This window comes from Xyrauchen texanus, chromosome 46, assembly GCF_025860055.1.
Source record: "Xyrauchen texanus isolate HMW12.3.18 chromosome 46, RBS_HiC_50CHRs, whole genome shotgun sequence".
NCBI lineage: Eukaryota > Metazoa > Chordata > Actinopteri > Cypriniformes > Catostomidae > Xyrauchen > Xyrauchen texanus.
Window position 1 is genome coordinate 4,614,097 of NC_068321.1, and position 25,747 is coordinate 4,639,843.

At 36.0% G+C, this 25,747-nt stretch overlaps 1 protein-coding gene across 2 annotated transcripts in view; it reads right to left on the minus strand.

Annotated features, from left to right (window-relative positions):
- Positions 1-25,747, minus strand: part of LOC127638236 (WW domain-containing oxidoreductase-like) — a 401,462-nt gene that overhangs the window by 355,554 nt on the left and 20,161 nt on the right. For both annotated transcript variants that reach the window (XM_052119676.1, XM_052119675.1), the window contains one exon: positions 22,146-22,252. In XM_052119676.1, the coding sequence (XP_051975636.1) occupies positions 22,146-22,252 (107 nt within the window). The remainder of the gene's footprint in view (positions 1-22,145; positions 22,253-25,747) is intronic.

Here is a 25,747-nt window from a genome sequence, read left to right on the forward strand (position 1 = left end):
CGAATTCAATTTTGTGTGTGTGTGTGTGTGTGTGTGTGTGTGTGTGTGTGTGTGTGTGTGTGTGTGTGTGTGTGTGTGTGTGTTCAGATGGCATGTGGAGGAAAAGCCACAAATAGCCACATATCCCTCCCAATTTATCCACCTCTTACAATAACAAAGTTCAACCATATTTTATCTATGATATTGATAGTAGTACCATACTAATAATAAAATAAATAAAAAACTATAGTAATAAGAATGGTAAAAAATGGTTAGGACTGTTTTACTACAGTAATACAATGGTCAATTTGTAAAACATGTATGTTTATGTTTTTTTAACCATTGTTTGGACCAAAAAACATGCCCTTACGAAAATGAACCATTGATTTACTATGGTCATTTACTAGTATTTACTATATTACTAACATGTTATTTTTTTGTGGAGGTAAAAACTATGGTTTGAAAAAAAAATGGTACATGTACCACAAATTAACCATTGTGCTGCTTTAGTAAAACTAACTTTTTTATTTTTTTTTGGCAAATATATATATATATATATATATATATATATATATATATATATATATATATATATATATATATATATATATATATTGCTTTTTATTAGCATATTTAGCATAGAATTATCACTATAGTTTTACAATGAAGATCATGGTTATAATATGGTTACTGTAGAAAAACTATAGTTCATTTTCATAAGGGATGGATAAAGCTATCGTGAGGGAACACTAAAATAATTGCGAGGGAACACATAAACATTTCAGAAAAAAAATATATCTCCCTGTCCTCTAAGGGCTAGGTAACATTTAGCTGTAAATCTATGTAAATTAATGTAGTTTTAAGGATGTTTAGATATTTTTACAGGGAAACAGTAACAAACGGTGAAAAAAATACTGATTAATAAAATGAATTTGCATTGCATGGAACAACTAACATATTCTGTGTACATACAACCAGACAAGACCATCTAATTCACATCTAAGATAGAAACAGTCATTCAAACAAATATCCAAAGTAAAATGGCACCAATTGCTTTGCATTTAAATCAAGAATTCTTGTGAAACTGGCTGGACCAGTAGGTTTTTATAGCGCACTCCTCTCTCATAGCTCAATGTACGGCCATGTAATACAGACGAACTGCAGTAGACTTGGTCTCAGTCCACAGAGCGTAGCAGAGCTTTGCAGCGCTGTAATTTCCCCCCACTAAAAGCTCAACTGCCACCAGGGGACCTGTACAAAACATTACAGGTTAAGCCCTCATTTTGTCTCCAGGTTGCAGGAAGAAAAAAAGGGATACGAGAGAGAAAGAAGAGAAACAAACTTTCCTTTTGCCCTGACCTGTAGCCGGCTGTACACCCATGGTGCACTGGATGGCCCAGAGGTGTCAAGAGCATTTGGGTGTGTTTTCCTCCAAACGAAAGTGGTTATTGTGTCTGAGGTCTGTAGGGGACGTAAGGCTAATATAGTTTTATGTGAGAGTAAGTGGAAAGGGAAAGCCAAATTACCACAAAAGCCCAGGCCAGTAGGAGTTTAGACCCCAGAGCTGAACTGTACAAGACAAGAATATCAGAAAACTGGCTGTTTGTTGTTGATACTGGGAAAACTTAAGAGTAACATTATAACACTAATAAAAAAGTACCATGCTATTACTATGATTTCTTGGACATGGTACAATGGTAATATCTTGTTTTCTGTATATGGACCACCAACCAAGTGTTTTTGAGTATCATGTGAATAGTACCACAGTCTGATTACTTACTGTCTGATGCATCCTGATCTAATGAAATTTATGAGACTGTAGCAAAATTTTAGCAAAATGACATCACATGGTACATCACGGCAATTCCGAGGTGAAATGTCCACTGTGTGGCGCTAAAAGAGAGTGAAATGTTCTCCCAAACAGATGAGGTTTTTAAGGTTAATGCTCTAACAAGTCAACAAGACCGACCTCCCTAAACCTTAAACCTAAACCTAACTGATACTCTAACAAAAAGCAAATGCGAGATGAAATGCTGTCATTTGCTGGTTGCTGAATCAAGCACGTAATTTAGTGATGCTTCTATGACACTTTGGCTCTCATGTTGACTTGTGCTTTGCATCACAAGTGCAATGCTCAATCAGATGAGCTACAGCACAATTAGATTAAAATGTATATCCCTCCACGTAGGCTTGGGATCGATGCCTTTTTAACGCATCAAAATAGTCTTTGTCTCTTCAGTCATATTTTCAACACTGTAAAAAATGTAATTGCATTTTATCCAGCTTATGGGGGTTTTTGAGTCACAGAAACTCCAAATGTAAATTACTTCGCATCTATACAAAAACACACGTTGGACCAACAATATTCCCCCAAATGTTGTCCCAACTAGTCAAATGGAGTTATCTGAACGAACAATTTCATATTGAACAGTGTTGCTGATGTGGGAGTTCCCAGCATGCATTGCAACATGAATTATGTGGTTAGTGTTATAGTCTAATGTTTTGCTGTTTGTTGACTTAATTTATGCTATTTTTGCCACTGAAAATTAATAGTTGTGTGGTGATGTTAAGAGCTCATCTTTTAACTTAATGAGGTTTGTTGATTGTCACCGTTATTAAAGTTTGTGTGTTATAGGGTTGAGGTCTATAGTGTGTCTATGTCAGTACTGCCTTAACTTGCAAGACAAATCTCTCTCTTCAGAGGCAAAGATTGCTGGTAACTTCATATAAAAGTAATTTAAATGGCGGCAAATTTGAAGTTAACTCATATTGCGAGTTGCTAGTTGGCTGAACTAGAATTGAGTAGTTCTCTGAACAAGAATTTTTACATTTAGTGAACAAACAAATTCACATTGACTAAACAAAGCAATGTTACTGAGGACAATTATTAAACAGTCTTTGAGAGAACCCACAAATCTTACTGCATCATGTTGCATTGAATTTTTAAGTTTGCTCAACTATTCTTTTTTTTCTTTTTTTTTTTTGCAGTGAACACTACTTTGGTAAAGTGTGAGGGGAATTCGCACATCATAGGTGTCTTGTGTTTGAAATTGTGTGTTCTAAAATTAGAAACAATATTTATTTTCTACAAAAGGTGAGAACACACCATCAACGCTCAGCCTAAACATTCTGAAGTGCCACGGAGCGCAACCCGCATAGTTGTCCATTAAATTTGACCCAAGTCATTATAAAAGGACAAAGATTATTTACTCAAGCCATCACTGGATAATGTTTTGTGAACATGTATCATTCATAGAGCCTACATAATGTATTTTGTTGTTTTGTGGTTTGACAGCTTCAATGAAAGACCTAATTGCATAATAAACGTCTCCATTTCTAATCGTTCATTTTGAGCAATTACAACTCATCAACGTCACTTTGTTAATTTTTGAAGAACCAAAACTTGCATTACTTTGGACTACCATATTCAGTGCCACTTCAGCTCGTCCCATGTGTGTGTGTGTGTGCAGGGCCGTATCAAGACAGTGTGGTGCCCCTGGGCACTATACCTCAAAAGGCCCCCCCCCCCCCAAAAAAAAAAGTTCGATCATGCGCGCGCACACACAAACACACACACACTCCAGCATTGCAATCTTGATCAGACTGTTCATTATGCGAAATAGAGCGATATGTATCGCTATTTAGTTTTATTTATTTTTACACGTGTATTCTCCGTGTAAATTGCAGTGCACCGAGACGTGACGCCCGTACCGTTTCTGTTCAATACTGAATAACTTACATGTACCGTCCCACCCCTAATATTTATCTTCATTAATGTCCTCTTCCTCACCCGAGTCTTCCTCGCTCCTGTCTCCCCAAGGACAAGGAGAATATCCTCATTCACCTGGCGGTCATCGCCGACGCCCTGACTAACATTAGCAGCTGCTGCATCTCCCCGCTAGCAGCTTCAGCGGTGTCAGACTTAGTGATGCTGGTGTCTGCAATTCCGTGTTCTCCCAAAAAACTAGTGATTTAACAAAAAATTTGTCGATCCCTGGAACATTTTTTATTGTAGCTAAACGTCTAGCATCCTTCTCTTTCTTTAATCTTCTTTTTGCGAAACCACTCAATTGCCGTCTGTCCATTTTGGATTTTGATTCATTTTCTGTAGCCGTTAAAAAATGACACATTTGCGCGTAATTGTTGTGGACCAACTCAAATGTGACAGATTGGGGAGGGGGGTCACGTAATCTTCCACCAGTGATAGTGGTCATGTAATCTTCATTTATTTATAATTTATTATTATTATTATTATTATTATTAAATTAGTGTTCATAAACAAGTTATGTATGGTCTTTCAAGAATTTCAAGTTAATAATATAACAATTTACGAAAAATATTTTTAAAGCTTGTGTCATGTGGTGCCCCCTAGTGGTTGTGAATGGTTGGTGCCCCTGGGCACTGGCCCAAGTGCCCTTATGGATAATCCGGCTCTGTGTGTGTGTGTGTGTGTGTGTGTGTGTGTGTGTGTGTGTGTGTGTGTGTGTGTGTGTGTGTGTGTGCTTCAGTAAATGGTATAATCACCCTTTTGAGGTCTCCCAACACTATTACGCAAGACTGTTAAACAGAGGTCAACTGAGTGAATTGGAAAGCATGCAAATTGGGCTTCTAATTTAAAAGTTGGCTAATAGTATAAATGTTAAGATGTCATAAGATTGCATTGTGTGAGCAACAGGGTGAAAAATAAGTGTTTGTGAACTGATCATCTGCCATTTTACTTAATATTGGTGTGAAAGTTAATGAAAATTATTGTTGTTTTAGCGCCATTAGCTTTCATTACACCAGGAAACTGCAGCGATACATACAAGCCACGTAAAATTATTTAGCAAAAACGAATATAGTAACGTATATAAGGTACAGTAATGTGATTCTATGAGACCAGGTTGGTCTGATGCATATTGCACACAAAACTTGAAAGCACTTTATAGATCTGGAAAGCTCTATATTGTTTGCCTTATGCAACTTCCAAAAACAAGGTAAACAATAGTGGCACTATTGTCACCAAACATAGTTACAAAATAATGACAAACAGTTTAAAAACAGGTTTCCATAACTCTTTCACCTATCTCCCATTGGTCGAAAGTACAAGAAGTCCAGTGAAATTGCTCTTATACAACATTTCAAGAAACAAGTAAGTTAGTAATTCATTCATGTCACTTTAGAAATGTTAACAATGGCTTGGGATGTTTCTAACTAGTTATTGGCATTACAAGGATGTACGTGTGTGTGTGTGTGTGTGTGTGTGTGAGCGTGTATTTATCACTTTGTGGGGACCAAATGTCCCCATAAGGAGAGTAAAACCCGAAATCTTTGACCTTGTGGGGACATTTTGTCGGTCCCCATGAGGAAAACAGCTTATAAATCATACTAAATTATGTTTTTTGAAAATGTAAAAATGCAGGAAGTTTTCTGTGAGGGTTAGGTTTAGGGGTAGGGTTAGGTTTAGGGGATAGAATATAAAGTTTGTACAGTATAAAACCATTATGTCTATGGAAAGTCCCCATAAAACATGGAAACACTACGTGTGTGTGTGTGTGTGTGTGTGTGTGTGTGTGTGTGAGATAGAGAGAGAGCGCAACTGTGTGTGTGATTACCTGCGTCTGTTGCGACTCCCAAGCAGTGAAGAACAGTAATGCTGAAGCTATTATTTTAACTCTATTCTTCAGCTTTAATATGATAGAAATTTGAACCGAGCGATCGTGGAGTGATGATGCCTATTGGACGTGCTATCGGAATTATCCAACAAGTATTTCACTCAGGTTCAAGTGTTTTGTTGTCGGAGAGAAAATACGGAGGACACCATTTTCAATCTTGTATATTTCTTGGAAATTCTTATTTTGACACCAACAGACCAAAACAGACTCTCCTTTGCCATGTTGAAAGTTAACGTCTTCGCTAAACTCTGAAACTTTGGGTATCAGCTAGGCACCCTGAGCGCGTTTGATTACCCAATCTATCTCGACTCTCAGCTGTAATCAGCAGTAATGCTGAAGCTGTTTTAACTCTATTTCTCAGCTATAGTGTAGTAGTAAATCAAACGATCTTGGAGTGAGAGACAAGCTGATGACATCAATGAAAACTGCTCACTGACTGACGGTGCAGACTCTTGGCGTCAGTTCAACCCGCCCATAGCTCACACAAGGCGGTCTTTTGTTACCACCTGCTGGCTGAAATCTTTAATGTCACAGCGATAAATAAAAATCCTCACATCTAGCTGCTCTTACACATCTGCACTCATCTTAGACTTTAGTTTGGAATGCCACAAACACAAGAGGAGTAATACAAACAGTAAAGCGTCTCAGTGCTGATATGACTCCTTAACTAAAGATCTGAGGACCGGAAAAAAACTGTTGTATAAATCTGTATATTAAACAGGAATGGGAGAAAGTAATATTGAACAGAAAAATTAGACACACACTAAGTAAAAATAAGTAGAAAAGTACAATGTGGTAGGGTTAGGGTACGATGCAAGAAAGAAAACTTGATTAACATGATGCTACATGTACAGTATGTGGCAAAAAATATGAATAAAATATGCAAAGTGACTAAAAGCAAACAGATGATTTTCTGACTAGAGATGCAAGACAGTACTTTATCTTAAAGTCTGAAGTTCAGGAAAATACAACACCACTAAAAATAGAATAAAAAAATATATTTTAGTTATCTTGAATATTTCCTGCTATAAGAGTAGTTTTTGAACCTCAATATACATGAGATCAGCAGAAATGTCATTTTACCCAATGTATAATATACTCAATATTGATGATTTGTTCTTGAGCTCATCTTATCAAGAATATGAAAAGATACCATTTGAAATGAGAGACTAAGCTTAAATCATGCAAATTTAATACCAGTGAAAAAACAACAACAGAAAAACAGAGTAGGGTTTTTTTTTTTAGAAAGACTCCCTGTGTTAGTTCTCTCCTAACACTATCAAACAGAGCGCCTAGCACTTCTTAAATTAATCCACCACCTAATCTAACTGATTCATGAGTCTGTGAAAATACAAGTTGCTTTTAATCTAGTTCTAGCGCTGCACCATGGCATTGTAATGATAGCTGGTTTATCTTGTAAGCTTGGTGATATATTGAGCTTTTTACTCATTCCTTTGGCCTTATGTTTACAGTCTGCTAAATATGTATGCGAGTCGCTTGAGCAAATGAGGCTGTAAAGCCCAGTCCCTGAGTATATTACAAACACAAGTGAACATGCCGACGGATGACTGCTCTGCCTTAGGCCACGGCTTTCCTCTCACATTTACACCTGCATTCTCTCCATGCATTTTTTATCTTTTATGTAACTGTTGAGCTAGCAATCAATCATGTCAATAGAAATTTAATATTATATATGCATGTATACTCTATACATAAAGTATTTAGAAGGGCTGTCAAGTTAACACGTTTATTTAGTGCAGTTAGTTTATGAAATTTACCTTAGCAAGACTGATCAAAATTACTGTTAATGCACACATTCTAGATTAATGCTTGGCAACTGCATCCAGCCAACAGTTAGACTATATTACCTGGTTAAAGAATTCTTTATTTCAATAATTATTAGTCATAAATGTAACTGTTTATTGAACGTACTGTAGGTACTTTTGACTTTTTTTTGTAATCAGTGTTGTTGCCATCATTTTATAAAAGCTACACTCTGTGTTTAAGAACACTCCTTACCCATGGTAAAATCACTGTAACATCGCCTATTTATGGTCAGACCACTAAAGAAGAGTGTTAGCAGAATTTAAGTCTTCACATGTTTTGTCAGTCTGATCAAACCTGAGGGAACCGCACTATGAAACATCACTGTTCATCCATCCTGTTGAACAGCAGCTCTATAAGATAAATGTGCAGTGGCAAGAAAAATTATGTCTCCCTTTAGGAATTAGCTGGTTTTCTGCATTAATTGGTCATAAAATGTGATCTCATCTTCATCAAAGTAATAGACAAACACAATGTTCTTAAGCTAACAACACACAAACAATTATAATCTTTCATGTCTTTAATGAACACATCCCATCAAACATTCGCAGTTCTGTGGAAAATGTAAATGAACCTCTAAAGATGACAACAAAAGCTATTAGAGTCAGGAGTTGGCAAACCTGGCATCCAATTCATGAAAAAAGATTAGAGGTGTGGGTTAAACATACTTTGACTTATAAAAAGCACTAAAACATTTTGAGATTGCCATTCACAAGAAGCATCCGCTGACGTGGACCATGCTTCACAAAAAATCTTCAGAAGACTTACGATCAAGAATTGTTTCTTCACATAAAGCTGGAAAGGGTTACAAAGTAATCTTGAAGATCTTATATATTGATCTGTCCACAGTTAAACAAAGTGTCTTTAAATAGAGACGGATTAGTACTGTGGCTACTCTCCCTAGAAGTGGCCGTCCAGCCAAGATGACTCAACTAGCACACTGCAGAATGCTCAATGATGTAAAATTATGTAAAACCTAGAGTGACAGCTAAAGACTTGAATGAATCATTGGAACTGGTTAACATCTCTGTTCATGAGTCTCCTATACTGCAAACACTAAACAGGCATGGACAGGACACCACAACGGAAGACACTGCTTTCCAAACAAAAAATTGCTGAATGCCTGAAGTTCGCCAAAGACCACCTTGACACTCCACAATGCAACTGGGAAAACATTGTGGACTAATGAAACTAAGGTTTAATTGTTTGGGAAGAGCACACAGCACTACATATGGCGTAAAAAGGCCAAAGCATGCCAACATGAAAACAACATCCCAACTGTGAAGTACGGTGGAGGGAGCATCATGATTTGGGACTGCTTGCCATCATCGAGGGAAAAATGAATTCCCAAATTTGTCAAGACATGAACATTGTGCAGGTCTAATCCACAGCTACTGGACATGCTTGGTTGAGATTATAGTTAACAAAGAAGCATCAACCAGTTATTAAATCCAAGGGTTCACTTACTTTTTCAACAGCAATGTGAGTGTTTGATGGGATGTGTTCAGTAAAAACATGAAAGATTATAATTGTTTGTGTGTTGTTAGCTTAAGCACATTATGTTCTCTATACTTGTGATTTTGATGAAGAATAGATCACATTTTATGACCAATTAATGTAGAAAATCAACTAATTTCAAAGGGTTCACATACTTTTTCTAGCCACTGTATGTGAAGAGAGTAGAAAGCCTGATCCAGTCTTCTAGATCTATACTAGCTCACATCTCTAACTAAATAAAGAGGACACATCATTTAATTGAGTAATACTGTCTGAACTTTTCATTGTAATTTTTTGCCTAATTATTTTAATTAATCCCATTGGCACGTAACAGATGAAGGGTTGAGCAGAAAGTTAATAAAGCAAGGTGAGAAGCAGCAAACTCTTTAACCTTCAACCATTCCTGGTCATTAGAAGAAAGCCACTGACTACACTCATCCTACCTTTATATTTAGTCTCATATAGCCACACTTTTGAATATATCCATAAACTTTGTAGCTTATTCTGGCAAGTAATCGCCCACCGACATGTAAAATGAAAAAATTCAATAATGTCTTAACATGGCATTAATACTTAAAACCCTTCAATAGCTTTCTTACAAAATAAAAATATTTTTAAATTAAATTATATCAGAATGACCTGCTGTGTTCTCCAAAAACACCAGCACACACACGCACACACACACACACACACACACACACACACACACACACACACACACAAGAGTGGTTCAAGGAGCCTCTCAAAAAGAGCAGTGTGCCCCGTGGCCCCAGGCTGCCCAGCAATACCCGTGGTCAGCATTCCCGACATGTCACTTCCTCTTTGGATCCACCAGCCTTCACCCACGATCAAGGCCACCGTCCCAGCATCCAAGTCAACATGACACAGGACGTTAATATACACAAGCTCCCAGGCTCTTCCTCCAAACAAATCCAGATCCAAATTTAACATGCTGTGATTCAAAGAGCCAAGCAAATAAATACAAATAAAAAAGGCTTGGGCCCTGTTCGGATGGAAAATGTTTTTTTTTCACAGGTGTACTTTGTGATTTTAATCCAGAACAAGTTGAACATATCTGGGTTTTGCTCGCACAACCTATGTAAAGAAATTATAGAGCAAATTCCTTACAATTTTTCAGTCAACTCCTGAAAGGAATGTGATTGTTTTTGCAATGCTTAATGTTCATATAGTTCAACTGGTAGAGCATGGCACTTGCAACACCAAGGACATGAGTTCAATTCCTAGGGAATGCATGGACTGATGGAATAAATAGTCCCTTTAAAAGTGTTTGCCAATTGCATCCATATACAGTAAATCCATTTTGACCTTTGTCAAATACCCTACCTAAAGCCACATTTAACAAACTGCCTTGTTCATTATGGATTTCGATGTTTTTGCCAAGTTTCAGGTTAAAATAGCAGTTGATGTTTCAAGTTCTGCTGGCAATCCAATGTAAAAACAAAATGTATCATTAAGAATATGATTACAGAAACTGCTCAGATTGTACTGGCCACTGTATTTGAGCATCAGGTATTAGTTCTCCTCTTAATTATTTACTACATAATCAGGGTTCGGGAGTAACATATATGTATAACATAACCAGATTACAAAAAATCATGTTCTTTTAATTACATTATTTACATTTATGCATTTGGCAGATGCTTTTATCCAAAGCGACTTACAGTGCAATTATTATAGGGACAATCCCCCTGGAGCAACCTGGAGTTAAGTGCCTTGCTCAAGGACACATTATATTTTAAATGTGTATTTAAATTAGTTACTTTTAAGGATTACATGATTACTTATTCATTACATTACTTATCAGTCTTGATTTTATGTTTACTAATGTTTAATGCAATTGTAAATTGGTCCTTAAAAGGAATAAATTCTCACTTCATTTACTCACCCTCACCTAATTAGTAATGTAATCATTTAGATTGCACTTTTTAGATAATCTGATTGCTTTTTGATTACTTATTACATGTTCTGGTTATGTACATTTTAAGTGTATTAAAGGGATAGTTCACCCAAAAATACATTATTTCATCATTTACTCATTTTAATTCTGTAGAACACAAAGGAATATTTTAGAAATATATTTCAGCTCTGTAGGTCCATACAATGTAAGTGAATGGTGACCAGAACTTTGAAGCTCCAAACAGCACAAAATCAGCATGTAATAAATCATCCAAAAACAATCAGATTAGATAATCAAAAATAAAAATTACTAACTATAGTTTCAGTTCTGTAGTTTGTAATTAGTAACACATTACAGAAGTAATCTACCCAACACCGCACATATCATTTCCAACATGTTACAACTAGGGCTGTGAATCGAAACAATTTAAATCGTACAGTTGTCTGTGATTAACCGCAATTTGATTGTGGTCCATGGTACATTAAAACAAAATATATAAAATATATTTACTGCATATTTTGCTTTAAAGAACTTACAAGAATCATTTTTGATAATTATTTAAATATGTACATGTTATATTCTGTTTTTACAGATTTTACAGTTGTTGTTCAGTCTCTAACACGCACATGCTGGGTCTCTCTCGTGCAGTTTCGTTTTTTTTGACAGTGGCTCAGTTGACAGAGGTCGAGTGTTTTCAGGTGATGTGAAGAGATACGGCAGCTTGCCCGTATCTGTCCCACACCTGGCTCACCACTTGCGGGTGAAGTCTCTATTCTACAACTGTGCACTGCTCTACATGAGTTTTCTGTGCTAGGATGTGCAGTCGAGCCGAGCGTGTACTTGATGGAAATGTATATATGCCAATTTCAGCCAAAGGAAGTGGAGAAAAACATGGATGGATGGATGGATGGATGCTATTTAAAAACAATAATAATTTTACATGTTAAACAGTCAACTATTAATTGCAGAAATTGATGCATCATGATGTTATCATTATATAATCAATCAAACATTTTATCTTATTTATTTCCATGGGTTTCCTAATGCATGCATTAACAGCACATGTAAGTCACCACTACGATCTTCGTAAAAACTACAAAGATTCCAAAGATTCCTGCCCGAATCCATACCTAAAATCACAGATGTCTTCTGTTAATGATTATAACTCAAACATTGTTTTGAAAACAAATCCTGTCTGGATAGAATAGCTTTAGAAATGTCAGTATCTGATCCTGTGTTTGGTTTTTCCTCTCAATTTGGATTAGCATGTTTCTGTTTCACACATAGCATGAATTTAACCCCAATCTTATTCTGTTCAAATCAATATTTGAGTCAGACCGCTGAGAACGGGGGTCTCTTGTTACCTCATCAAATGCTAAAATGGCAGACTAAAAGACTAAACCCACAAATAACTTAAATACACCAAGCAGTGGCAAAGCAAACATAATTAGCCTTAATCAGTCTTTCTGTAGCTACGGTAACGGTTCTTTTTTTTTATTAGTTGTTGTTTTTTTTATGGTTCAAAGCCGTGATTATTTACATCCCGTCTCATCACCAAAAAACCAGACTAAACACTGAATTATTTTCCCCAAACATCTTTTGATCTCCCGCACTTCACTGAAACTCCCCAAAGCAATTATAAGCAACAGGTCTTCTAACAGCGAATTCATCCACACAGTGTTCGCAAAGCTACAGCTTCAGCTATAAGCTACTCTTATTGTTTAAAACTGTTATACTACATTTTGTGAAGTTAGCTACACTAAAAGAAAATAACAAAACCAGCTAATTACAAAACTGAGGATTTCAATTACAGTGACAACATAAAATTTTACAGTGTTCCCACTTTTTTGACCAATGAATTTCCATGACTTTTCCAGGCATTTTGATAGCTTGATACAGATTTTTAAAAAATCATTTTGATTCAGTCCGATTGGCTAATTAATCATTTTGACCAATTTCTGAAAGGTTTTAAATAAATCACTCAAAGTAAACTGGAGCATGTTTTACTCAACAAAAGAGCAACATCCATCCGATAAAATATTTCAGAGCAGAGAAAAACATGTAATATATAGGTGACGAGGAGGAGGTGGGAACCGGCTGAACAGTCAAAGTGATATTTAATGAAACAAAAAGACACAAAAACGCACGCAGATACTGCGTGGGGCTCTCTTTCTCCCGAACTGCCACCACCGGCTCGGCCTTATCCCTCTCCTTGGCTGATTAGTCTGATTGGGGGCCGGCCGAGCAGACTCATGGCCCAGCCCTCCTCCTCATCACAATATATATATACACACACACACACACACACACACACACACACACACACACACACACACACACAACCGGTCAATAGTTTTGAAACACTTACTCATTCTTTATTATAATTTTCTTTCTTTTTTATCTTTTTTTTTTTTACATAAATGGAACTATGGGAATTATGTTGTGACTTAACAAAATCCAAAATGAATCAAAGCTGTAATATTTTAGCATCTTCAAAGTAGTCACCCTTTGCCTAGAATTTATTCTTGACAATTTCTCAACCAACTTCTTGAGGTATCACCCTGGGATGCCTTTTAAACAGTATTGAAGGAGTTCCCATCTATGTTGGGCACTTATTGGCTGCTTTTCTACATTATTTGTTCCAAGTCATCAATTAAAAAAAAAAAACTTATAAAATGTTAGTATTATAATGAAATATATTAATATGTTGGCACAATTATATTTTTGTCAACAAAACTAATTTCAAACATTTTGAAAGATTTCAGTCAAGTGTTTCAAAACTTTTGAGAGGTAGTGTATATACATATTCACGTTTTCCATGACGGTTGAAATCCTGATTTTAACTAGCAATTTCAAGCTAATAAATTAGAAAACACTCTATATGTATATAACTGAGTGGAAAACAGCAGCATTTAACTAAATAGTTTGCTAAAATCAAGAAAACGCAGAATGACCTAAAGGAACTTCGGCATAAGGACTGAAATTAATCAGTGAATCGTTTTTTGAACCGGTTCTTTTAAAAGAAACACATTTCAGATTTTATAGTAGACTGTTTAGCAGAACGTGTTTGATTATTGCTTAATTTACATTTAATTAGTTCCCCCAACGTTGGTCTATGGTAGGTTTAAATACACTGCTTATTCAGAACACGACTAGCTGACACAACGACTGCCACTGAAAGTAGAGTCATTTTCCATTCTCTAGTACTAAATAAGAAGCACAACATGACAGGTGTGGTCTGTATTTACTGAAGATGGCTGAAGACCATGAAGTCTAAACATGGTCAATTATCTAATTACAAAGACCTGTCTATCCACCACAATGTTAATTTGCTTTTTACACATTACAAGGTTGAGTTTTCCTCCCATAAGCCCTCAGTGGAGAGCAGGGCTCACCCTAATTGGTTCCACAGCTCACCCCAACAACACAACAGTTCTTCAGTTGACATGCCGCGTGTTAATTTTCATCTCGATTGTAAATACCATTCCGTGGAAACAATGAACGCATGCTTACATGGAGCTAGGTAGGCAATTAACATGATTACAAAGCACCTCATTACCATTTTGACACAACAAGATAAAAATTTGTCTAATGCTCTTAAATGGGAGAAAGTTGTTAAGTTATTCTGCTGGACATTAGACTGGCCTTGATCTGAAAACAATGCCTCTTGGGACTTTATTAAACTTCTCCCCTAGGAACATGAATCAAAGATCAGCAGAATTTTATAGACAATCAAGAAAATTAACCACACACACTCATGGACTCGACCCACAAACACAACATACCTGATTTATCTACTACAGTACTGTGGCAGCAGGCGCGTGGTCAAGCGCCCATCCGGGAGAGAAAAGGGGTAAGGGCGCTTACACCTGAGCTAAATTATGTCTAACACCTGTCTCTGATTTTAGTGAGCACGGGGAGAGCGGCACAAAAGGCAGCCAGAGGGCCTCCATGGGGAGAGAGAGACTGACTGGAGAATTACTGTGTGTGTGAATAAGAGTTATCTTTGTAAAAGTGCTGTGTGCACGTCCAGATTGAGAAAATAAAGAACCTCACCTCCAAGCCACTGCTTCAAGTGTCATCCCTTGGAGGAGATCTTTTACAAGTACCATCACCCCTTAGATCATTGGCAATCATTATACCATGGTCTATTTGAATTATTCTGATTGGCTGATATGTGTGCGTTAAAACTGTTTAACGTACAGGTATCTTCAGATAGTTTTTATCACCTATATTCTATATTAATGCACCTACTCTGCTGTCCTCTGTAATGAGGCATTGCTAGAGTTTTATGTCTATGTACAACATCATCACTAGGGGTTTTTTCTGCGCTGAAAATGTTTCGTCATTCGCCCAAGTGAAATTTTGGCCAACTGACACTAAATTAATGATATTCATCTCATGTTCGCTGCTTAATACATGCTAAATTCTGAGAATTCTCATCTTAGATGCGTGCTTGTGCAGTGCAACTGAAGTTTGGTTTTCACGCGAGTGTGCTGGAATATTTTGGCATGTGCCAAAAAATGTTTTTTTCAAATGCACAGCAACACCCTTACTAAAATTAATAAAAAACGTTTATAGCAGTAATGGTAACTCATATTTAGACAAATTGCAGTTTCATATAAAATTGGATGGATGGATGGATGGATGGATGGATGGATGGATGGATGGATGGATGGATGGATGGATGGATGGATGGATGGATGGATGGATGGATGGATGGATGGATGGATGGATGGATGGATGGATGGATGGATGGATGGATGGATGGATGGATGGATGGATGGATGGATGGATGGATTTAACAATAACTAAGATTAATAAATGCTGTTAGCTAGGTGACCAAGCAGGGGTGCTTTATTTGGTTTTATTTTATCTGTGGTTTAAACATGTTTTGACATATAAGAGGTAATTGTACAATAAAAACAAAGTAAGTTTCAGAACTGAAAACTTCCTCCTTAATAAAAGTGTATTTATTAAAACCAAGCTGCATAAACAGCTCATTTGGAATTTGTGGAACTTGTGACGTCACAAGGACCAAATACATCTGTATATGACTTCCTCTTCAGTAAGACATCAATGCCTATTTTTCATCATTGCACCCTGGCAGACATCTCGGCCTGGATGAAGGAACACCACCTGCAACTCAACCCAGCAAAGACCGAACTCCTTGTCTTTTCAGCCAACCCTGCTTTTGAACACAACATCACCGTGCAGCTGGGTCCAACTACAGTATCACCTTCCAAAACAGTCAGAAATCTAGGGGTAACCATGGAAAACAAGCAAATATCACAGACCATATCTCTAAGACGTTTTCAAAAAACGACATAAAACACATCTTTTCCATGAGCACTTAACCAGTCACTAAAAAAAAAAAATTCTTGTTGCACTTAAATCTGTTTTGTATACTATTCTGATGCTAGTGAAACTTTGTAGTATGGCACTTTTCATACCACTGTCTCCTTAAGAAGATTTGCTTATGTTTTCCTCTTTTGTAAGTCGCTTTGGATAAAAGCGTCTGCCAAATGAATAAATGTAAATGTAAATTATGACTGTTTGCTACAAAAAAAAATTAACATTATAAGTGGACCTCAGGGAAGAACATAAAATGATATGGCATTTTTACTAGTTTTAATGCAATTGCTGATATCAGGAATGGACATTTGCACTAGTAATAATGTAATTATTGATATAAAACATAATTAGTATAATGTATATTTGGAATTTGAACTAGCAAGAAATTAAAATATCAGTAATTGTGTTTGATCAAGATTGAATGACTAAACTTGAAATGTTTACTGTAAACCTGAAAATGCAGTTACAGATTTTAAAAGAATGACAGCTTTTACATGTTCAATTTTTGGGGGGGTATTAAGAATGGGTATTTATCATTTTTATAGATGTTAAATGTTGAAAGGTGTTGCAATAAAATGTACTTTACTACACTGAACAAAAACTAATAAGGAACTAAATTATTGGTTGTGGTGTAAATGAAGTCACAACAGTTGTAATTTTCAAAAAGCTGACTTGACCTGATTTAAATCATTTTCACTGTCAATTTTGAAATGGTTTGTTTATTTAATTCTTAGGTTAAATTATCATAGTTTTAAAAATGTAATCAATTATATTTTTATAATGGATGATTGACAGTCTGGGTCTGGGACAAGCGTAAAACAATAACATCTTTACATTAAAGACATTTGAAATGTACTGAAAATAAATTATGAAGGCCTGGTAAAAACGTTTTAAAGTGTCCTTTTTATAACAAAAAGACAACGCTGATATCCGTTAGTTTTAATAAAAATCAACCCCTGTGACTCATAGTTGAAATAAGTGCTCATAGTTGAAGAAGCATGCAGATAAGAAGGTAAAATATCTGGGAAATCCTTCCTGTGTTTTGTTCTCATGTCTTCCTCAACAGCACAACCCAGCGGGAGGTGAAGATCCCAAACTCATGGCCCTGAAAACAATACTACTGCACTTCCCCCTGACCTCTAAACTGATGGAGCACCTTGCTGTGACCTTGAACTAACCCCTGGATGGCCCTCAACCCCTCTGTCCACATATAACCCCAGAGGATCACGGATCCAGAGATGGATTGGTTCCTAGCTGAGGGGTTAAAGCAAATGACGTGTGTGTGTGTGTGTGTGTGTGTGTGTGTGTGTGTGTGTGTGTGTGTGTGTGTGTGTGTGTGTGTGTGTGTGTGTGTGTGTGTGTGTGTGTGTGAGAGCGCGTGTGGGCCTAGAACAGCTGAATCAGCGTGACTTTGCGCTCTTTGATACGTTTGCTGCTGTGATTACTGTAAATGGAAAGACGGAGGCGTTTACGGTGTGATTAGTAAGCATGTTCACACAGACACAGAGATCTGCAGTGCAGCCTGGCCCGCCTCTATAAATAAACTATTGTTTCTCTCAAGACAATCAGCAATGTTTTAGCGCAAGAAATGACATCAGCACACAGAGCTGCTCGTGATCACGAGGGGACGATATGAGGGTCACGACATCCAAGGAAATGCTGAAAAACTGCAATATATATCAACATCATTTTTTTCTATAAAAAAGTCACAATAAAACTGCCTTGGAAATGTTTTACCATGCTGTCAATTATTTTTTGAGTGCTTGGTAACAACGGTGTCAGTGAAGAGGATGCTTGAAATAAAGCATGATCAGTGTTGGGTGTAATCTGATTGCCATTTAGTTACTGTAATCGAATTACTTTTGTTTAAATAAGTATTGTAATGCATTACATTTGAAATACTTGTAACCAGATTACAGTTACTGAAGTACATTACTTGGGTAACAAATTTCTCTTTGCGTTTCTATCAGCTGAACGGCACGGCCCCTAAAAAGTCATTTTAATGGAGAAACGAGATTATGATTTGCTAGCGACAATAAAAAAGTAAGAAATATAAACATTATTTTTCAACGTGCAAAAAAAAACCCCACAATTTTTCAGTACGTAAAGTGGTTTAGAAAATAACGCAAAAAGCAAAGTAATTAGTAAAGTAATTAGTAAATCAGTAAAGTAGTCTGATTACACTTTTAAAGAATGAGTATTTTATAGTGGATTCGTTTATAAGTAACTTACCTAACACTAATTATGACAGATGAAATATGATACTGATGTGAAATTTAAAGACATTTAAAATCACTTGTGAACAGAATATTTTTATGCATCATTTCCAAGATGTAATTTTGTCTAATTAAGCAAAAAATGTGAATTGATGTACAGTAATTGTGTGTATTGAGTACACATAAAATGCTAGCTATGAAATTACTCAGCAAGTTAAAGAAGTCAAAGTGAAATGTCATTTCCACCACAGATTACATAATGATATAACATTTGTTTGGTACAGTGATGCATGTATTTACACTTTTGTATACAATTAAACTAGTGAGTGTAAAAAGTGTGTTTTAAGAGAACTTATTTTCTAAATGTATAAAAGGGCCAAAAGTGGCAGTTTTCGACTTCAAGATGTTCAACAGTAATTTTCATCACTAACACTTCCCCAGCACCTCTGCAATCCCGTACGATGCTCCAAGTGACCTCGGAAGTAGATACGATGACCTTTCATTGTATAGGTTCCAAAACACACATCTTTATCAACGTAACCTTACCAGAAGAGCGTGGGAAGACAACGGAGAGTACATTCATCATTTTAACGATTAATTTCCTAGTCCTGTCCTTTCCCGGATCTATTAATATCACTCCTGAGGTGTAAGTATGCATTTCCCGCCGATGAGATTTATTCCGATATCATACCTTCCATTACTCATCCTGCTGCAGCTGCGCTTTAGGAGTCAAATCAAATTCAATATTTTTTAATCAGAATATGAAAATCTTAACCTGATCAAGCCATCTCGCAGTATTACTTTCCTCATTTCTCAAAAGAAAAGTCCAGAGGGCTCATATTTTGAGAATTCAATTCAAACGTCTTGCAAATGTTTCGCAATAATTGTTAGAGAATGAAAAATTAAAAGTCCCAGTAAGGTGTCGGTAAACATTAATCAGATCATTCGGCTTTTTTTGCGAGGTAATTTGCCTTAATATTTCAATGTTCTTTAATAACTCTGATTATTAAAGGATTCTGTGAATGTCTCTGTACTGTTTCTCTGCCGGTGGACTGCGGTACGCTTGTAAAATGCCTCCGAGCGGAGCTGATACATTTATTAAAACACGATGTGATTTGAAGTTGTCGAGGCCGAGGAATTATCCAGCGTCGAGAGAGGGCTTTGTTCAATTAGATATCGCCACTGCTTTAAAACACTTTAGATTCCCCTGTAATCCATTGGCATCCTGTAATTAATCAACTAATTCCAGTCTCAAGACGTCTGTAATTACTGTGCCTCGTAATAGCTTATTCTTTCTGCTCCAGCACCTACATTTCATTTGTTTATTTTCTCACACTCATAAATCTGGGGGAGTGTCAAGAGTGCCACAATATTAGTGCAATAATCAAAGTTAATTATCAGACGGCCCTCGCTCCCCCCTTCCGCTAATAATGGAGTCTATCGGTGAGATCAGATAAAGCTTGACATACAACTTCAGGAGTATAGAGAATAATAATAAAAAATTAGGCTGGTAAAGTTGCCATTTATTAATGGGTCATAGAAGCTGGATGTTCTTTAAGAGAGGTTTTAGATTTAAAGGGATAGTTCATCGCCTCAGATTTTTAGAAGAATATTTCAGCTCTGTAGGTCCATACAATGCAAGTGAATGGGTGTTAAAATGTTGATGCTCATAAAAGCACATAAAGGCAGCATAAAAGTAGTCAGCAAGACTCCAGTGGTTAAATCCATGTCTTTATAAGTGATATGATAGGTGTGGGTGAGAAACAGATCAATATTTAAGTACATTTCTGCTATAAATCCTTCTCCCTGCCCAGTAAGGGGTGATATGTATTAAGAAAGTGAATCACAAAAAAACACAAGAAGAATGTAAAAGTGAAAGTTAAAGTGGAGATTGACAGAATTTATAATACAAATTTACAAAAATATTGATCTTTTTCCTCACCCACACCTATCATATCACATCTGAAGATATAGATTTAACAACTGGAGTCATGTGAGCTACTTGTATGTGTGATTTTTGGAGCTTCAAAGTTTTTAACCCATTCACTTACACTGTATGAAGTAAAAGAGCTGAAATATTCTTCTAAAAATCTCAATTTGTGTTCTGCTGAAAAAAGAAAGTCATACACATCCGGGATGTCATGAGGATGAGTAAATGAAAAGACTTACTGTTTGCTTTTAGAATTTAAAACACATTTTTTCACTTTAAAAAAAACTAGTGAAAAAATCTGCCAATGAAAATACACTCTTGTATTCAAGACACAGTAGATTCTGTGAAGAGGTCTTTATATCTTATGCAGTTTTGCTTAACAGGTCAATTGTTTTAAGGAGTTTTTGATATTTATCCTAAAAATATAAGACAAAGATTCATTAAAAGCATAGATTATTTTTTTTTTTCAGTATTGCTTGTATACTTCATGGAGAGGGCAGTTCCAGAATGCATTGCAATAAGCTCAGTGAAAAGAAAACATCCGAAAATGGCAGAGAAGTCGAGAGAAGTCTTGATTAGATGCCAATAGTTTTTTAGGTCACAGGAATATCAGTTTTACAGATAAATTAGTGCCAATAGTTGTTGTCGTTTTTTAAAAACTAGAGAGAAATCTTAATTAGAGGTCGCTGATATATCGGTTTTACAGATACATTTGTGTCAATAGTTGTTGTTTTTTTTTTTTTTTAAGTAGAGAGAAATCTTGATTAGAAGTCGCCAATATATCGGTTTTACAGATACATGTGTCAATCGTTGCTTTTTTTCAAAGTAGAGAGAAATTTTGATTAAAGTTTGCAGATATATCGATTTTACCTATAAATCTGTTCCAATAGTTTTTATTTTGTGGGGGGTTCAAATAGTAAGGTTATAAAAATGAGTGCTCCGAAGCGGTTTTGTTGTTATGGAGATATACATTAACCATAATTTCATTTTAATGTTCATGTTGATTTTGACCGATGGTGTCCCAAAAGAAAAGGAAAAGTCTGATTACTGGAAAACCAGATAATTCTACTGTTGATGAATTACACTATATATTAGCCTATACATCATTTACTTTGTAGTGTTTATATTGTTATACTGTACATTTAAGATCATAGTAAGAGTACATATTTTGTTCCCCTTGTGTGTTTGTGTGATCTGAGAGAAAAGACATTTCAAAATCCTGAGTCCTTGGTGTATTTCGGGATTGTTCATATTTTAAAGTCCTGCATTAGGCATAATTTTTTTTTGGTTGCACAATAAACTGCATCTGGTATTTTATTTATTTTGGACTCTTGTTGCCTCTATGTCTGAGCCGGTCACACCTTATTGTATTGGCAAAATAAATACATCACAAAATACATCTTGATTATAAATACTATAATATCATTCAATACCAAAACTGCAAATGGACAATTTCCCCCAATATTTGGTCTGGTCTTTTTTGGGAGAGCTATTTTGAGTAGCATGCAGATTTGCTGCCAATGAAGAATGCTTCAAATCAGTCACTTATAATGTTCCACGTAAATTAAGATTCTGTTCCATCCCGTTGCTCTCCATCTTATTTTTTATTTTTTTTAATGAAAGAACAATTCATGTATGAACAGCCCCTTAGAAGGTGATGTACACAAAATGTAACATATGAAATGTAAAGGTCAGGAGTTGTACAAGGCTGTACAAGGTTCTCTCTGTGTGTGCGCATGTGTGTGTGTCTGTGTGTGTGTCTTTATACTAACCCACTCTTGTGATATCCGACTCGCTGCTTTACTGGCACGACTTTTGTTACGGCAGGCTAAGATCACATGGGCGCCGTGAAGAGCAAATGATCGGGTGGTCTCAAAACCTGCAGATAGGGTGTGGGTGGGTGTAAGAGGGGTTGTGGGAGAAGAGAAATGACATTATTGAGATAAGTCATTCCACTCTGATAACTTTGCAGTGTTCTTGCCATTATTTAAGCGACCGAATCGGAGGGTGAACGGGTGCCGTGGAGATGAGCTGGAGAATTTCATATCTCGGATTCATTCTCCATCAAACAGAAAGCCAAAGGCTCTTCATTAAGATACTCAATCAAGTCCCTTTTCAAGTGATGTAAATGATCAAAACTCCAATAGCTTCTGAACAGATAATGAAATGAAAACGGACCAAGGACATGACCTTGAGGCACCTCTCCTGCAGGAAACAAAAATGTCAATCCTAAAGACAAGAAACAGAATTAAAATATTTGAAAAGGACATCAATGACCACAGTATAGTATTATTAACAGATTATTGAATAATTTACTTACATTAATGGAAACTAACTGAAAACATTTCTGTTAATTGAAATAAATGTAAAAAATAAAAAAAATCAAATGAAACCTTTACACTTCATTAAGTTTAGAAAATGAAAATGCCACATAATAGTGAAAACACCAGACAGCCCAAAACTAAAATAAAAACAAAATATGCTGAAAAATAAATGAGACTAAACTAGCAAACAAAGCTAAAACTAACACTTGTAAAATGTATGAAAATTTAACTAAACTGAAAGGGAAAATTAAAAAGAAAAATTTGATTCTAAAACACTTCATTTTAAAACTGCTATAGTATATAGTTTGTAAAGACAAACGTTCTTGCACAACCCATGATCTTGAAGCACTTCAAAGCTAACATGATAAGACGCTCTGTGATAAACTGTCAAAGATACTTTGGCCTCATTCATTTGAAAACCACTCTGATGACTGCCTCATATCAATTTCTAAAATTAATTTCCAAAATCACCGGTCTAAATGGGTCAGTCGAACCCAAAAGGTAGAAACATCTTTCTAAATATACACGGTTGGGGGAAGGCTGAAACACAAAATATTTGCTACACCAAAAAGGTTATATTTAGGGGGGACTTGGGGTATTGTTTTGGCTGGTTTTGCTGACTTGCCATTTTGCATTGTGCCTTTGATAACACCAAGTGTGTTTAAAGTTTCTCTAAAGCTGGCATCAGCACTTTATTACTGGAGTGGGCACCAGTCATAAAAAGGTACGCGTGTCTCAGAATAGATACGGGAAGAAAAATCCTGAAGTTCTAAACAATGGCTCAAGTTTGCAAGTCCGACATTAATAATCAAGTTTTTAAAAATCTGAGAGAATTTTAGATAGGTGGAATGGTGTATTTTTCCATCATACGAAGGACAAAAAAGGTCAAATCTCTAAATTTGCAGTGTCCCACTGCGCTGGGAGGAAGAAAACTGCTGTTCCATCTGCAGGAGACTCAAGCTTCATGTTTTTTATACCTATAATCTTCAGATATATGTCAGTCTATCTGCTGGCCACATTTGCTCATTAAATCCTACGAGTTAAATTACAGTAACCTGACTGAAAAGTCAAATAGGGCTTTTTGCAAGTTGGATATTTTATATAAATAGGTGTGTGTGTGAGCGTGTATTTATCAATTTGTGGGGACCAAATGTCCCCATAAGGATAGTAAAACCCGAAATGTTTGACCTTGTGGGGACATTTTGTCGGTCCCCATGAGGAAAACAGCTTATAAATCATACTAAATTATGTTTTTTGAAAATGTAAAAATGCAGAAAGTTTTCTGTGAGGGTTAGGTTTAGGGGTAGGGTTAGGTTTAGGGGATAGAATATATAGTTTGTACAGTATAAAAACCATTATGTCTATGGAAAGTCCCCATAAAACATGGAAACCAAACGTGTGTGTGTGTGTGTGTGTGTGTGTGTGTGTGTGTGTGTGTGTGTGTGTGTGTGTGTGTGTGTGTGTGTGTGTGTGTGTGTGTGTGTGTGAATATACACCGGTGACCAAAACCTTGGAATAATGTACAGATTTTGCTGTTTCAGAAGGAAATTGGTACTTTAATTCACCAAATTGGCATTCAACTGATCACAAAATATAGTCAGGATGTACAGTACTGATGTAAAAAACAGCACCATCACTATTTGAAAAAAGTCCTTTTTTTAATCAAATCTAGACAGACCCCATTTCCAGCAGCCATCACTCAAAACACCTTATTCTTGAGTAATCATGACTAAATTGATCATTTGGTACAAAAAAAAATCACTTGCCATTATATCAAACACAGCTGAAAGCTATTCATTAAATAAAGATTAATATTGTTTGTGTGTTTGTTTTTGAGTTGCCACTGTATGCAATAGACTGGCATGTCTTAAGGTCAATATTAGGTTAAAAAAAAATTGGCAAAAAAGAAACAACTTTCTTTAGAAACTCTATCATTGTTTTGAGGAATGAAGACGATACAATGCTTGAAATTGCTGAAAACTGAAGATTTCATCCAAAGTTGTACACTACAGTCTTCAAAGTCAAAGAACAACTGGCTCTAACAAGGACAGAAAGAGATGTGGAAGACCAGATGTACAACTAAACAAGAGGATAAGTACATCAGAGTCTCTAGTTTGAGAAATAGACGCCTCGCATGTCCTCCGCTGACAGCTTCATTGAATTCTACCCGCTCAACACCAGTTTCATGTACAAAAGTAAAGAGAAGACTAAGGGGTGCCTTATGGGATGAATTGCAAAAAGGTTAAAGGTTTGAGTGGACAAAGAAACAGACATTGAACAACAGATAATTGGAAAAGAGTGTTATGGATCTTAACCCCATTGAGATTTTGTGGGATAAGCTAGACTGTAAGGTGTGTATGACAAGACAGTCACATCTATGGCAAGTGCTACAGGAAGTGTGGGGTGAAATGTCACCTGAGTATCTGGATAAACTGACAGCTAGAATGAAAAGGAACTGCAAAGCTGTCATTGATGCACATGGAGGAGTTTTTTTAATGAGAAATCTTTGAAGTAGTTTAAAAAATTCAAATTGTAATAGTAATTTTTCATGTTATTAATGTCCTGATTATACATTGTGATCAGTTGAATGCCACTTTGGTGAATAAAAGTACCAATTTCTTTCCATAAGAGGAAAATCTGTACATTATTCCAAAATCTAATGAAATATAAATGATTCCATTTATGTCTTTTACCAAATGAACAAAATAATTCTATTCATAATTTGTAATTTATTTGCATCAATATAACAATACATATTTTCACTAAAACAATGCATGTGAAATGCCTAACAGGGCTTTAATGAACATTTTCGATTAATTACACAATTGAATCATTGATTCCGAATTTTTAATTGATTAACTGAAACGGACAGTAACCAACACTGTTTTGGTTGCTGAAGTTTAAATCAGAGACACTATCAAAATGTGTCTTTCTTAACATTGTCACAAGGATGAATCAGTCTAGTGACACACTCTGACACAAATTTGCATTAGGGTTATTTTCATTAAATCAACCAAATTTCAGAACATTCCCCGGCTGTAATTTGTTAA